General features: G+C 40.4%; 1 protein-coding gene across 3 annotated transcripts in view; it reads right to left on the reverse strand.

Annotated features, from left to right (window-relative positions):
* ST8SIA6 (ST8 alpha-N-acetyl-neuraminide alpha-2,8-sialyltransferase 6) overlaps positions 1 to 16,891 on the reverse strand; it is a 231,900-nt gene that overhangs the window by 167,325 nt on the left and 47,684 nt on the right. The window contains exon 2 of one of the 3 annotated variants that reach the window (XM_079913333.1): positions 4,968 to 5,150. In XM_079913333.1, the coding sequence (XP_079769459.1) occupies positions 4,968 to 5,150 (183 nt within the window). Of the gene's footprint in view, positions 1 to 4,967; positions 5,151 to 16,891 lie in introns of those variants that run through there. The other 2 variants (XM_079913339.1, XM_079913335.1) reach the window with 2 other exon arrangements.

Genomic DNA, 16,891 nt, shown 5'->3' on the forward strand with positions numbered 1-16,891 from the left:
AACTTTATCCGCATAATGTTACTATTCCAGGACACTTTTGCCCAGACATGACTTGACTGATCCTTACAGGAAACTCTGGAAAGACCCATCAAGGCTTCCCCAGGAAGCGTCACCATTTACTCCTGCTTCCCAGAGACTCTAAAGTCCTTGCCTCAGATTTCTTGCTTCACTGTTCCCGCCAATCCTAAACTGTTACATCAAGATCCTTATCAAGCCTGTGCTTTGAGAGCCCCACCTTAAACCAAGCTTCAGATTCTTAATAAAATCTGTCTTCCCTCCCTCCCTTGAGACCCTATAAAAACTCTGTTGAGATGCTGTTGCCCCTAACTGTGGTAAGCAGTCAACTTTGTCTGATCAACAGGTTGCCTAGGCAATATTTAGGGAGCATTGAACAGAAGGTAACATAAATAATATTGCTATGTGTTCATTAAAAGCACTTAGAGCTTTCTGAGTAAAGAATGATATGAATAACATTATTTTTCACTCGTGTAAAGATATGTCTGCAAGAGAAGCTGGGGGAGAGGAGTTTAAATTGCTGTAAATAGTATATGTGTGGGGTCTTATGCTACATGGAGGTACGTGAACTTCACACAAAGCAGCAACCTTCTACTGCAAAGCACTCTCTACTTCTCACATCCTGCTGTCTTTTTTTGAGGATGGGGCGTGGTAGGTGAGTGCTAAACTGGTCATCATGTGATACACTGAACACACATATACAAATTTGCTTATTTGTTTGTCTCTAAACACAATCCAAACTCAAACGTAAGCTTCACGAGGGCAGGGATGGTGTATTCCCTGCTGTTTTCGCAGCACCTGGAACAGTGCCAGACTTAGAGTAAATGTGGGAAGAAGGAAAGAGGGAGGAAGGGGGAGGGAAAAAAAGAGACAGGCAGAGAGAGGCAGGAGGAAGGGCGGGAATAAAGAAGTAAAGAAAGGCTAAATTAAGTGAGGCAACTTGGTGCAATGTCAAGTGCCCTGATTTGGAAGTCAGAACTGAATTCAAATTTTTTCACCAACTTACTAGTTCTATGACCTCAAACAAAATACTGCAAGTCTTTGAACCCCAAGTGTCTCATCTGTAAAATGGAGATAGTAATACTTATATTGCATAGTTGAGAGAATAGGAAATGTAGAAAAATACCTGAAATGTATCTGGTATAGTGCCTTGCAAGGAGTAAACCACTAATAAATATAAGATTGATACATAAAAAGGAAAAAAAATCAGTATTTTTTTTTTCAGGAAAGAATGCTGGTGAAGTGTGCTGAGGGAGGGGGACCATTTGCTCATTTATTTTAGCGAGAAATGGAATTTTAATTGGAAAAAAAACACCTTAAGGAATCTTTTTGGTTTAGAAATTAAGGAACCTTTGACAAGTCAAAGAGACTTTGGCACTAGCTGTATACACAGAGAAGTTGTTAACTGAAATGATTCTTTTTTTTTAACTTTTTATTTTATATTGGAGTATAGTTGATTAACAGTGCTGTGTTAGTTTCAGGTGTACAGCAAAGTGATTCAGGTATACATATATATGTTTCTATTCTTTTTCAAATTCTTTTCACAATGAGGTTGTTACAGAATATTGAGCAGAGTTCCCTGTGCTATACAGTAGGTCCCTGTTGGTTATCTATTTTAATATGGACCTTTTTTTTTTATAAATCTTTTTTTTTTTTTGCGGTACGCGGGCCTCTCACTGTTGTGGCCTCTCCCGTTGTGGAGCACAGGCTCCGGACGCGCAGGCTCAGCGGCCATGGCTCACGGGCCCAGCCATTCCGCAGCATGTGGGATCTTCCCGGACCAGGGCACGAACCCGTGTCCCCTGCATTGGCAGGCGGACTCTCAACCACTGCGCCACCAGGGAAGCCCTTTTTTTTTTTTATAAATCTTTATTGAGTTTTCTTACAATATTGCTTCTGTTTTATGTTTTTGGCTTTTTGGCCACGAGGCATATGGGATCTTAGCTCCCCGACCAGGGATCGAACCCGCACCCCCTGCATTGGGAGGCAAAGTATTAACCACTGGACCGCCCAGGAAGTCCCCTGTTGGTTATCTATTTTAGATATAGCCGTGTGTACGCGTCAATCCCAAACTCCCTAACTATCCCTCCCCCCATCCATCCTCCCTGGTAATCTTAAATTCATTCTCTAACTCTGTGAGTCTGTTTCTGTCTGAAATACTCTGTGTGTTGCATATTATACTTAACTTCCTGAAATGAATCAGATCCTTTTCAGACAAAGAAATTTTTTTAAAAAAGAAATCAATTACATAAGTTGATTGTTATACCATGTGATAAGAAATTGGAAGTTGCCATTAATCACTTTGAATAAAAAATAAGTGATAGAAGATTTTGGTAGTCCCACACTACACAGCAACAGAATAACAACAGGCAGATCTTTAAAATGTGGAAGTTCAGGGCTTCCCTGGTGGCGCAGTGGTTGAGAGCCCGCCTGCCGATGCAGGGGACGTGGGTTTGTGCCCCGGTCCGGGAGTGGCTGGGCCCGTGAGCCATGGTCGCTGAGCCTGCGCCTCCGGAGCCTGTGCTCCGCAAGGGGAGAGGCCACAACAGTGAGAGGCCCGCGTACCGCAAAAAAAAAAAAAAAAAAAAAATGTGGAAGTTCATTTCCTTTTAATTCCTCCAGTCTGTGTTTCTTGGCTTATTATTCATACATTTGGTGAGCTTGAATTTCTGAGAGGCTTAGCTTAGGAAAAAGGTCATTATTCTCAGTATTTATTCTGAAGGGGATTGGAATAATTGATTCCATAATATTACAAACACAGACAAAACAGCATTTTCTCCTGAGATCCCTGATATTTTCCAAACCCCAATCAATGATTTTCATTGTATTTTCAAACAGTATGATGTCTATTATCTAATATGTTTAAAGGGGAAAAAGGAACAAAGCCAATACAAAGAAAAACAAGTAAAATCTCACCTCGGGTATTACGCATTTTAAAATCTCTACAGCAGCGCATTTGCTCCCAAATTACCCAGAGGCAGAAAGATAGCAGTGGCGGCAATCACAGTTTTTCAGTTTCCCTGAATCACCCCCAACAAAAATAGGCAGAACAATTGAGAGAGCAAAACAAAAACCCACAGACAACCAACGTCTGCAACCAAAGTGACAAGGTATTTCCATAAGCAGGAGGGGTCAAAACTGTAGCAGCAACAAGATGGGTGCTGACAACTACAGAAGGAAGCAGAGAGACAAGGGGCTTCCAACCAACAGCCCAGAAACTGGATTGCCATCAGGTACCCACTCCCAAAAGGAAGAGGTCCCTCTCAGCATGGGAAGCTGTTCAGGTCCATCCGATAAGGGCAGCCAAACCATGAAGGGGCTTTGCAGGCAAGCTCCAGGTGCCCTGCCAGCTCTCAGATAGCTCAGATCACAGCGCATTTAAAAAGATAAAGAAGTCGTTGTAATTCTAAAAGCTAACATTCACAGTGAAGATACGACAGGTATGGATATTTCTGCCCTCAAATACTCAGCATCACTTTCCTAAAGCGACTACAGGATAAATCCCCAGACGGAAGAGAAACTGCTGAGCGTTGCATGTAAACGGAACACATCAGGGACGCTAAGGGCAAAGGGAAGAAAAGAGTCGGACTAAGGTAGGAGGTAACATAGCTCAGAAAGAGCTGAACACACCAAAGGACAAGAGAAAATGGAGCCCTAGAGCGTTCGATCTAGGAAAGATATTCCAGACACCCTCCTCTGGAAGAGCACAGAACAAACGTGATCTACAGCAGTGATTGGGGTTGAATCCACGTGATATTATTTTAAGAAGAAAGAAAGTTAATAATGGACAGAGAACTATTCCTATAGACAATAAAATCATGCCATAAAGACATGACCATAAAACAATAAATACCTGAACCTTATATTTCCAAATGAGCCAAGAGAATTTGAGAAAATGATAGAAGCTATGGAAGAATGCCATAAGTCAGGATTAGAAAAATGAGATGATTGGACAAAAGAAAAGTTTGAAAAGTGGGCTGAGGGAGGTTAAGAATTAGAAGGAAAACAAAGAAATAATCTCACAAATGCACAAAAGTAAGAAGAGCACAAGGACAAATCAACATCATAAGAAAAGAGAAGCTAGAATAGGAAGAAAATTAAAAATAGAAATGGGGGCTTCCCTGGTGGCGCAGTGGTTGAGAGTCCGCCTGCCTATGCAGGGGACGTGGGTTTGTGCCCCGATCCGGGAAGATCCCACATGCCACGGAGCGGCTGGGCCCGTGAGCCATGGCCACTGAGCCTGCGTGTCCGGAGCCTGTGCTCCGCAACGGGAGAGGCCACAACAGTGAGAAGCCTGTGTACCGCCAAATTAATTAATTAAAAAATAAAAAAAAATAGAAATGAAATAAAGGAAAAGATAAAAAGGACTGGAGAGAAAGTAATAGATTATTCAGGAAAACGTTCGTGATATAAAGAAGATCTGAATCTATATATTTAAAGGGCACGTGAGGACCCTGGAAAATCAATCCAGAGTGGCCAAAATGAGACATATTTTAGTATATCTATCAAACTTAAATAAAAGGGAAAAAAGACCCTTTGGACATCAAAGCAAAATGACCAAGCCCCTCATTAGGGAAAGTTCATATAAAGTGACATGAGACTTCTCAATAGCAACATTTTATGCCACAGGATGGTGGAGTAACACTTATATCACAAACGTTAAGAAAATGTGGCCAAGATTTTATATCCAGTAAGACAGACATTCAAGTTTAAAGTCATATACAAACTATTATGAACATGCAAGAACTCAAGAGTGTGGTTCTCACGTGCCCTTCCTGAAGAATCCACTAGAAAATGACTCTGACGACCAAATGACTGAAGAAGAATTGGCATAATGACTGGCTGTGAGCACTGAATATATATTAATATGTAAAACTAACACTAAGTGACAGCCAAGGAAGACTGTGTAGATTATAACTGGCATATGATACAGCACAACTGTAAATACTTACAATTCAAAACTTTCTTTAAAAAGCAATCCCTGTAGGGCTTCTCTGGTGGCGCAGTGGTTGAGAGTCCGCCTGCCGATGCAGGGGACACGGCTTCGTGGCCCGGTCCGGGAGGATCCCACATGCCGCGGAGCTGCTGGGCCCGTGAGCCATGGCCGCTGAGCCTGCGCGTCCGGAGCCTGTGCTCTGCAATGGGAGAGGTCACAACAGTGAGAGGCCCGTGTACCGCAAAAAAAAAAAAAAAAAAAAAAAAAAGGCACTCCCTGTAAATCCAAGCGAAATGAAATGAAGCCTAACTGTTCATCCAGTTGATGGTAAAAGCATAGAAAGAATAAGTATTTCAAGTGACTTTAAAATATGGCAGTCTGGTGCTTCACCCCTCGTGGTATATACCCTAAAAACAAACAAAATAAATTTTAAACTATTGTTAGTAATAATCCTGGTATTGACATTCTGCAGCTATTTTATATCCTATAGGAGAAATCTAATAAGTAATTCTATGAATGTTGTTAGGATCCAAGATTTTCAGCATGAGAAAAAAATAAAATAAAGGAATTAAGTTAAAACTCGATAATCTAAAATTTTGATTGGAAATGCACCACTGTATACAATTAGTAAAATTTTAAAATATATACATATGCACATATTTGTCATATTTCTGTCCATTAAAAGGGCTTAAGAGCAGTAAGGTAGCAAAGAGCATCCCTAGAGTCCAGGTTATAGCCTATAAATACTATTTTGTACGAAAAGAAACCAGGACTTCTTGGATAAATGGCTGATTCCAGGTCTAGGGAAAGAAATGTACAAGATAAGCCTAAAATATCTTGTAATGCCAAAATGAGCCTAAAACATCATGTCAACGACACTGAAGAGTCTTCAACTGGCCAAAAAGGGAACAATTTGAGCATCAAAGAAATATTAACTGCAATGAATTGAAACACGTCAAACATGTTTCAATCTATTCGTCAGCAGTGAGACTAAAACAAATCTCATTGGTCACATTTGGAAGGCAGTCACATTTGGAAAGAATCAATTAGTTATTCTGAAAACTGATGAGGGTAAAATGAAGCCAAGTAGTTGTCTCAGGACAATCATCAAAGAGGGGAAATTTGAAAGTATTTTAGATAAGAAATGAAGAGAGTGATAAAATTAGAATACCACCACATTTGCAAACCTTAATGAGTTAAGGAATCTAGATCTAGGCAATGATCACCAATTATTGATCACTGATCTAGGCAATGATCAATGATTATTGATATCATAGAGGGCCAACCAGACAAGCTGCCTTTTGATGGAAGCACACAAAGCCACTCATGAAGTATTACCATCAAAACCTTGAACCTGAATGATCAAAGCTCTAAATCTCATTACTCAGTTTACAGGAAATGCAAGAAAGAGAAAGATGTTAAACCATTTACTACTGGGATGCGATTAGAAAATTTCAGAATATGGGAAGTTTAGCAGACAAGTACACAGGTTTCCTTAACAAATCAATTATAACCAGTTAAAGAGAGAGGAGGAATCTGTGGATTAAAAAACCTTAAAAAATGTATCAACAAGTTGCAATGTATGGACCTTATTTGGTTCTTGATTCATACAAACTCACTGTACAAAAATTATGACTCAGACAAATTTGAACATTAATTGAATAGTTGATACAATTAAGAAATTATTGTTAATATTTTTAGGCTTACTAGTGATGTTCTGCTTGTATTTTAAAAGGCTCCTTATGCTTTAGGGATGCAACTAACATACTTTTGGATCAAAGAATATCAAGAACATTGGAAGATTTGCTTCAGTAAACAATGAACTTGCTTGTAGTTTTGATTTACATTCCTCCGATAATTAGTGACGTTGAGCATCACTGCGTGTGCTTTTTGGCCACCTGTATGTCTTCTTTGGAGAAATGTCTATTTAGATGTTCTGTCCATTTTTTAATTGGGTTGTTTGGTATCACCTCACACCAGTCAGAATGACCGTCATCAAAAAAGTCTACAAAAAATAAATGCTGAAGAGGGTGTGGAGAAGAGGGAACCCTCCTAACAGTGTTGGTGGGAATGTAAATTGGTACAACCACTATAGAGGACAATATGGAGGTTCCTTAAAAAACTAAAAATAGAGCTACCATATGATCCAGCAATCCCACTCCTGGGCATATATCTGGAGAAAACCACAATTCAGAAAGATACATGAGGGACTTCCATGGTGGTGCAGTGGTTAAGAATCCACCTGCCAGATCCTTACTGATACAACCACTGACAGTATTGAAAGAAGACATTCGTTATACAATTTTAAACTGTGTCTCAGTATTGGATCACAACACCTATAATGGCTTTAATTAATAATACTCTTATTGTTATGCTACAAGTAAAACTCTACTAGATTGTATTATATGCAAGATAATTTTAAGATAATGTGTGTATTAAAGAATATTGGTCTATTGAAGGCATTTAGATCAATGTAAATAAAACTATCACAATTTTGTAAAAATAAATAAATAAAATAAAAATTAAAAAAAAAAAAAAGAATCTGCCTGCCAGTGCAGGTGACACGGGTTTGATCCTTGGTCCAGGAAGATCCCACATGCTGTGGAGCAACTAAGCCCATGCGCTACAACTACTGAGCCTGCACTCTAGAGCCCACGTGCCACAACTACTGAGCCTGCATGCCACAACTACTGAAGTGCCTAGAGCCCGTGCTCCACAACAAGAGAAGCCACTGCAATAAGAAGTCCGCGCACTGCAACGAACAGTAGCCCCCCCACTGTCCACAACTAGAGAAAAGACCGTGCACAGGAACGAAGACCCAATGCAGCCAAAAAAAAAAAAATTAATTTTTTAATAAAAGATACCTGCACCCCAATGTTCACTGCAGCACTATTTACAATAGCCAAGACATGGAAGCAACCTAAATATCCATCAACAGAGGAATGGATAAAGAAGATATGGTAAATATATACAATGGAGTATTACTCAGCCATAAAAAAGAAGGAAATAATTCCATTTGCAGCAATATGGATGAACCTAGAGATTATCATACTAAGGGAAGTAAGTCAGACAGAGAAAGACAAATGTCATATGATATCACTCATATGTGAAATCTAATTTTTTAAATGATATAAATGAACTGATTTACAAAACAGAAACAGACTCAGAGATTTTGAAAACAAACTTATAAGTTACCAAAGGGGAAACATGGGTGGGAGGGATAAATTAGGAACTTGGGATTAATGTACACACACTACTATATATAAAATAGATAACCAACATGGACCTACTGTATAGCACAGAGAACTCTCCTCAATATCTTGTAATAACCTAATGGAAAAGAATATGAAAAAAATAGATACATGTATATGTATAACTGAATCACTTTGCTGTACACCTAAAGCTAACACAACACTATAAATCAACTATACTCCAATAAATTTTTTTTAAATGAACTTGTCTCAAAATAATCTACTGAGGGAGAAGAGTATAAATGGGCCATGACGGGCCTTGAGTTGATAACTGTTCAAAGTGAGTGATGAAACTTGGGGGTTCCTGTATAATTCTCTGTATTTTTGTGTATGTTTGAAGTTTTCCATCATGAAGAATTTAAAAAACACATATCATCATTTTTTTTTTCATTCCAAGTTCATCTGAACCAGTCCATCTACAATGAGCATGTTAGATTAACTTTCAGGTTACCAAGCCACTTGAAAATGGCCCTAAGTTGAAAAAATAAATCATACAATAAATGTTGTGACACACTTCTTTTCATGCTGGCATATATCATTTGTCAACGATTTCAATAAACACTAGGTGTCATAGTGATTGCTTTATACTAAAGAGGCAAAGGAGGAAATGGATTGTCCCACTGTCATGGAGAATACCATCTATCAATGCTATGGCATGGTGACATCACTTTTTGAAATTATCCCATTTCTTAACAGACAAAAATACCTCTTTTCACTTAAATTGTTTATTCTGCCTCTGCATTACAAGCTCACCTAAACGTAATTTATTAAAATTTCTCTTTACATGGTAATTTTCACTCTTGCATTTTTTTCACCTTTCAGTTTGTTTATTTTCACAGCACTGTGTCCTGCCAGGAAGATGAAATTGAACATTGCACAGTTAAGTAGGAGGAAGAATTTTATATTCTTCAAACTGGGTTGACACGAAGTATCCCATATGCTGCAAAAATTAATATGAAGTAGCCTTGAGCCTTCTCTCTAATATCTGCATATTGCTTCTAGCTTCTCATTCTCATCTCATTAATTTGTCCCAAATCTTGTTTTAGCTCTCTCCACGTTCCTGTCCGATGATTTTTTTCTTAACCAAAATAATACTATCATTCTATTTTTTTTTTTTTTTTTGGTGGTACGCGGGCCTCTCACTGTTGTGGCCTCTCCCGTTGAGGAGCACAGGCTCCGGACGCGCAGGCTCGGCGGCCATGGCTCACGGGCCCAGCCGCTCCACGGCATGTGGGATCTTCCCGGACCGCGGCACGAACACGCGTCCCCGGCATCGGCAGGCGGACTCTCAACCACTGCGCCACCAGGGAAGCCCTCTCATTCTATTTTTACAGTGCATGGCTAATTTAGGGAATCCCTGAAGTTTTAATTAATGGATGATAATTAAAGTATTCAGCTTCAAAATCCATTATTTTGGACAGGAAATAAACTTACCCAGTGGGAAAGAAGGAAGAACAGTAGATTTGGGTGTCTGGATGTCCGTTGTGCCACATGGCATTGATCCACTCATTTCATTTCTCTGCGTCTGTTTCCTTCATTCAATCTTTTATTGAATGGATATCTATGTACCTACTAGGCGACCAGCTTTGTGCTAACGCTAGGAATACAGTGGTAAGTGCAGTATCACATCCTCATGGTGATGTGTTCGAATTGAGACTGGAAAGATGTTTAAGAATTATCAGAGTGGAGAGTGGGGGAGTGTTTGGACCAAGATAAAGTTCAGTGGTGCTGAGGAAAGGAACTGGTATAAAATGAAGAAATATGATTTAGAATGAAAAAGAAAGATAAGAAAACTGGCATACCTTGTAAACAGAATTGAACAAAGTAGCCCATTATTAGATGCTTCCAGTTCTAAACCAGATATATAATTGGTTAGCAATTGGGTCAGAGAATTTTGGCTTTGCCATTTACTATTGCCATGATCATATGCAAATTCTTAGTATTTCTTAACCTCAGTGTCCTAGTCGATAGAATAGTGATATATATACCTGCCTCAAGATTGTTCTGGGGCTAAGATAATACACTGAAAGCCTACGTCTGGTATATGTGAAGCATTCTGCATATAAATGGCAAGGATTATTAGCTTATTCTTCGCCCTTCCCCAAGAAGCTCCTGCATTTTTTATCTGATGTTATTCCAACAAAAGCCTTGGGAGAGATTTGTGAGATTTATGGCACTAGATGATTTCTGTTTTACAAACGAGAAAACTTGAACTCAAAGAGGGGCAAAGGAAATGAATGCAAAAAAGAGTCTCTGGCTTCCTGTTCAACCTTCCTTTTCCCATCACATGATACTTTTCTGACCATTTTAGCTTCCCTTCGAACCAATAAAGAATCTTAACACAGACTGGGGACTTGTCCAGATTTGTTTATCTTACAGCTTAAGATTTCAGGTCTTCCTTTGGGTTTTTCCTATTATTCCAACAGATGGAACTTAGACAGAAGCTATTCCTCTCATGCTAAGCCTTCTTTTTAAAGTGTTAAGGTCATGAATATCCTGTCAGTCAATGACTTGTTAAAATGAAGACCAGCAAGTGTTCTTACTCATTTTTATGTGCACCATACTCTCTTTTCTGTCATCCTTCTATTACTTTGGATCTATGAGCTAAAGCTTTCTTTACAAGCTGTTTCTCAAGAAATCGGTAAAGCTTCCCTTAGCAATTGCCTCAACTGGATGACATACTTGAAAAAAAAGGTCACACTCTCTTGGACTGTGAATTCATCTTCCCTTGAAAATTCAATCGAAGTAGGGTCATCCCTAGGATAATCGTTACTTGAATTGCAGATGATCAAGAAACACCTGAAAGCTACCATGACTGGAAGTACTGGGAAGTGAGGGGGGAGTAGAAAGATGGATGCCGAGAGATGCGTTGCAACAGTCTTCCCGACTTTTAAACACTGCAGCGCTGACCTGCTACTTAAAGATGACTACCTGGCAGTGCCCTCCTGAGCTGCTGCACACCTGGAGGTGCAGATACAATGACTCCAACCGAACTCTCTTCCAGGCAAAGTTGTGAGTTGATCCAGAAAGAGGAATCCGACATTTTCTCCCCAACAGCACTTCAAAGGGACATTCCATTTATGGGCTTCCGTAACTCTACCAAGGAAATATTTCTTCTACTATTCACCTAAAATTTGGTCGGGTGTTAAGTCTGTAGTAGAGCTGAAGATGTTTCCTAAGTATTAGATACCCATTTATTGTGTGTTGCTAGTGTGATAAGCCAATTTTCCTCAAGTTTCTATATACCAAACGTCTCACCATCTTTAGAAAACTTTTCCTGATTCTCCCCACGCCAATCGGATGGGATCTTCCTAGAACGCAAGCAACTACCTCCACGCCTCCACAGTCCATTGTCATTGGTACCCTCCTTGATTTGTGACTGTTCGTGTCCTTGTCACAGCTCTTACTGGACGATCCATTTCCTGAACTAAAGCCTTTGTTGTCTCAGCTTTGTTGTCTGTGGCTTCCTGCACATGGCAGGTAGGAATCTAGGAAATACACTATAGAATTGAATTCTCCTACCTCAAACCCAAAGCACTTTATGTACCGGAAAAATTACAGGGGGGGAGAAAAAAGCATTCCTTTGAAGTCTTTGAAAAAAAAGATATTAACAGTGATGTAGTATACTTCAAACTATGGATCTCAGATTCCTAAGCTTTTAATGCAAGCCATAAGTTTAGGCACCAAATTGTCCTTGCTACAAATGGAAAGGGTCGATGAAGTTTGGGTTAGATGCTTATGATACAGGCTGTTTTTCTGATGAGAGAAATCTGTCTATCAAGAGACTCAAAGTGCCACCTACTGCGTAATCATTACGACTCAGCTCAGGGCCATCAAAGGTCTTGTTTTAAGCATGTTTCCCTGAAAATTATCCCTGGCCATTTGCCTTGAATAACTATTTTTCAAAAATAAGATGTTTATTGAAAAAAGTAAAGACACAAGCAATAAGGCATGAATACTAATGAAAGCTACCCTGCCGGCAAAGATTCACAGAACAGGCACAGAAACGTCCTTGGTTTTGTAAGCAAACCGCCTCTTCCCATGGACCTCGGAATGATTTCTACTATAAAGTCAAATTTGCAGCTAGGGTACCATCATTGATAGGGTTCTATGTTCCAAGTCAATCAATAAATCAGCAGGTCCTTTAATTTCTTACACGTTATAAATGTTATAAATTAAATATGTTGCATAACAAAAGACTTACAAACTCACATGAAATACCCACTAAAATGTTTTAAAATGAGTGGTTCACCAGTTTGCATACAGTCTTTCCGTGCAGAATGAGAATGAGACCTCTCCAGTGGACTGCCAGGGAAGGCCTGGGTAGTTTGTTTCTTCAGTCCTCAGGTCTTAAGATAAAGAGGAACCAGTCTTGAAGAGCCACACCTGAGAAACTGTACCTGAGGAGTCTCATCCGTGTATGGACTTGATTTTTATAAGGAGACCCTATACCTCAAGCCTAAGCCTGATGACACTATTGTGCATGAGCAAAAACTGTGCCTGTAGCTGTTCACAAACACGTTTGAAAATTCTTTGACCCCCTCTCTTCAAGAGGTGGGGTCTACGCACCCTCTCTGTGAATACAGGGCAGACCTGCAGTTCGCTGGCAATCAACAGAATGCATTTCAAATAGTGATGCATGGCACTGGAGGCTATTCGTGAAAGTCAATACAGTTTCCTCCTTGCTAGCCAGGGCACTCACTTTTGGAGGTCCTGAGACAACCATGCTCTGAGGAAACCCAGGCCACACAGCAAGGCCGAGTGTAGGTGCCCCAGCCAACAGCTAGCATCAACTACCAGATATGTAAGGACACGTCCAGGTGATTCCAGCCCCAGATTTCATGTTGTCACTGCTGAGACCTGAGACTTCATGCATCACAGACAAGCCATTCCCTCTGTGCTCTGTCTAAATTCTTAACCCAGAATCTGTCGGCATAATAAAATGGTCATTTCAAGCTGCCAAGTTTTGCGATTATTTGTTGCACAGCAATACCTCAAAGGATTATTATGAGGATTAAATGAGACGTGTACATAAAGCAACAAGCTTGGTGTTTGACAAAATAAACCCTCAGTGAATGGGACTTATCAAGGGCTAACTCATCAATTTACTGGGCTTTGCTAAAAATATTTAGCATATAAGAGATGCCTAATATATACTCGTTGACTTGAAGTGATTACAGAGTTGAGGACAGAAAAGATGAAGCTGCAGAGAAATCACAACCTCATTTTCCTCACCTGAGAGGAAATTTTTAAAAATGCTATCAAAAGAAATAATTTTCCCTGTAGCAGTCTATCAAATTCTAAAATTTATCTCAGCGAAAAATCAGATTGTGCAGTTCATTTAATTCTTGTCTTCTCCACTAAGTCTAAGGTAACAAAACTATAAGTACCTGCATTCAGTGAATAATAGTTAATTTGGTACCATATGATATCACTTGCATGTGGAATCTAAAATATGACACAAATGAACCTGTCTATGAAACAGAAACAGAATCACGGACATAAAGAACAGACTTGTGTTTGCCATGGGGAGGGGTGGGGGAGGGATGGAGTGGGAGGTTGGGCTTAGCAGATACAAACTATTATACAGAGAATGGATAAACAACAAGGTCCTACTGTACAGCACAGGGAACTATACTCAATATCCTATGATAACACAACGTTGTAAATCAACTATACTTGAATTAAATAAATAAATAGTTAAGTTGGGAAATGATGGATCGATGGATACCGGCTAGCAAATATGGGACATGGATAATGCAGTGGTCCAGATCTATGCCAGCCTTCACTGCAACTCTGAATTATGTGAGGTTTTCTCCCTCCTCATCTGCTCTCCCATACTCTCAAACCCTCTCCACAATCCAGCCTTGTCACTGTCATCCTCTCTCCATTACTGTCATTCACTACCTCTCATTGTCAAAGACTCTCCAAAGGAATTTCGGTACCTAAACCATTTAAAAATTTTTTTTCTGGAGACAAAACCCCACCTAGAATTTTGGGATATATGGATCACAAGTGAGAAAGGCTTTGATTTGTAAAATCACATTGGATTAAAACAATCCCTAATTTCTCACAGACCTTGTCACAGTTGGTGCAAGAGATAATACAAAGTGAGAGGATGAGGCTTGCTTAGCTTCTAACCTGTGAAGTCTTAACCTTCCCGTGGCTGAAGCAAAATGACCACTGCAGGCATTTTACGTAGACGGAATCTGAAGAGCTCTAGCCCAACCACTGACAGCATTCCAATGCCTGTGTTCCACGTAACATTGAGCAGAGCTCCCTGTGCTATACAGTAGGAGCTTGTTCATTATCCATTTGAAATACAGCGGCGTGTACACATCGATCCCAAACTCCCTAACTATCCCTTCCCCGCACATCCTTCCCCCCTGGTAACCTTAAGTTCCTTCTCTCAGTCTGTGAGTCTGTTTCTGTTTTGCATATAAGTTCATTTGTATCATTTCTTTTTAGATTCCGCATATAAGGGATGTCATACAGCCTGCATGGGAGGGGAGTCTGGGGGAGAATGGATACATGTATATGGATGGCTGGGTCCCTTTGCTGTGCACCTGAAACGATCACAACACAGTTAATCGGCTATACTCCAGCATAAAATAAGAAGTTAAAAAAAAAAAGAATGTCTGTGTTCCATGTCTGATCAATAGTCTTCACATCATTTCCCAGTTAGAAAACCTGCCTAAAATCTTAGCTCTTTTTGGACTAAGGTCCTGCCTTGCTGTTCCTAATCGACTGCTTAGAAAATTCTAATCTCCCTCTTAAACCCCTGAGAAGTGGCTGGAGGCCTTACTAGCTGTGATGGACTTCCCTAACTCTAAGGGTCCACAATTAGGGCTCCAAAATTTGTGGCCGTGCTCTCCCTCACTGAGCCAGCTAGCCTTCCGGAGCACTCAAACACCTCTGCCAGACCCCCTAACTAATAATTTGCCTGCCACTGGGTTGCTCTCCCCTCAGAATACTGTATTCTGCCCCTAACTGGAATTTTCCCAGCATCTGCCCCATCCAGCAGATGAGACGTGTTTTGTTCTAGTTGCGCAAGTCATGTGGGATGAAACAATAGCAATGTGAGGGTGAAAACCTCCTCAGATGGTTCTATTTTACAGTTATAACATGACAAATTAAATATGCAAATTCCTTTGCTGCTTGAACTGTTCCTTAGAGAAGCAGAAAGAGGCTTCAAAATATCTGTAAAATGAGGTGAAAGGACATAGCTTTCAGTCACCGGAGTAATGACTTCCCTGCTGAGAAGAGGGCAAACTGTAAACGCTTTCATTTCATTTAACACTAAAGATCCAGAAACTGTGACTTTTTAATCTCTACAACACTGTCCACAATTTCTCTTGGCTCTAGGGCAATCTTTTAACAGAACCAGAAAAAAAATAGCAAAAAGAAGGAGGATAATAAGAGGAAGAAAAGCTTTTCACCCAAAGACTAGTCTCACACTGGTTTTTAATTCTAGTACTCTCTGAGGAGCGGGGCTGGGGAGGAAGGGCAGACTGTTAAGATTTGTGGTCCTTTTCCATTGGGAGAAACTCTGGAACATAATGAGACAGAATTGCTTGACAGGGCTCCCCAAGGACAAGGCCAACAACCTTCAAGTGGCAGCTCCGAAAGTACAACCGTAAGTTTCTTAGATTTCTCACCCATTACAATTCTAGGAAAAGGAGGCTAAGTTTGCAAATAGCCAACTCAGACTTCCTGTTCCACGTGCCTCTTATAAAATAACAAGAAGAGGAGTATATGACAAGAACACTTGAAGAGCCATGCCAGTTTTTCCAGGTACTGGGAGAGATTTGGAAGAGATGTTTGCAAAGTTTTGTTGTCAATTAATTTGACTCTTAAGGACAAAAGGTACTATTGCAAGTGTTACCAAGGGTACTACCAACACTGTTCCATGAGAGATACCTCTGCTGTTGGTTCTGCTGTGCCTTGTGGAATATGTGTAAAGAGGCATATTATCTAGAAAGGACTGGCACTGGTAGATGGAAGAACCAATGAAAATGGGAAGAAAATCTCTGGCCAGGTGAGGCTACATCACCGGTACAGGAGGTGAAACATGATGCTGACCAGTTTCATGGTATCACCCTGAAAGTGAAAAAAGTGCCGTGTACATCATTTCCTAAGACGGGCGCCCACGATTCCTCCCATCTGTGCACGTGCATGCCATTCCTTCCACCGAGGGGTGGACTCTTATTTCCCTCCCCCTTGAGTCTGGGCTGGCCTAATGGCTTCCTTTGACCAAGAGAAAACAATGGAAGTGATGGGACTTCTGAGTCAAGGCTTTAAGAGATCTTGTAGCTTCTACTTTCACCTTCTTGGAAGCCAGCTACCATATAAAGAAGCTTGGGCTAGACTATAACCATGATGAGGCACCAGATGGAGGGAGAGAGAGGCCAGCCAGCCCCAGACATTCCAGTCCAGCTGAGGCACCAGATGTGAAAGAAGCCAGCAGAGCTCCCAGCTGAATGCAGCCAAGACCAAGTGGAGAGAAGAGCATCTCAACAGAGCTCAGAGAACCCAGAGCATCGTGAGAAATTATAAGTGGCTCTTGTTTCAAGCTAGTTTTGAGTAATACGTGGGTGACCGAGACAGACTCTCTGTCCCCAGTGACCATGAAGAGATACATGCCTGGACTGGTGAGAAAACTATTTATGTGAACAACTTCTGTGGAAGC

This window comes from Stenella coeruleoalba (assembly GCF_951394435.1).
Source record: "Stenella coeruleoalba genome assembly, chromosome: 2".
NCBI lineage: Eukaryota > Metazoa > Chordata > Mammalia > Artiodactyla > Delphinidae > Stenella > Stenella coeruleoalba.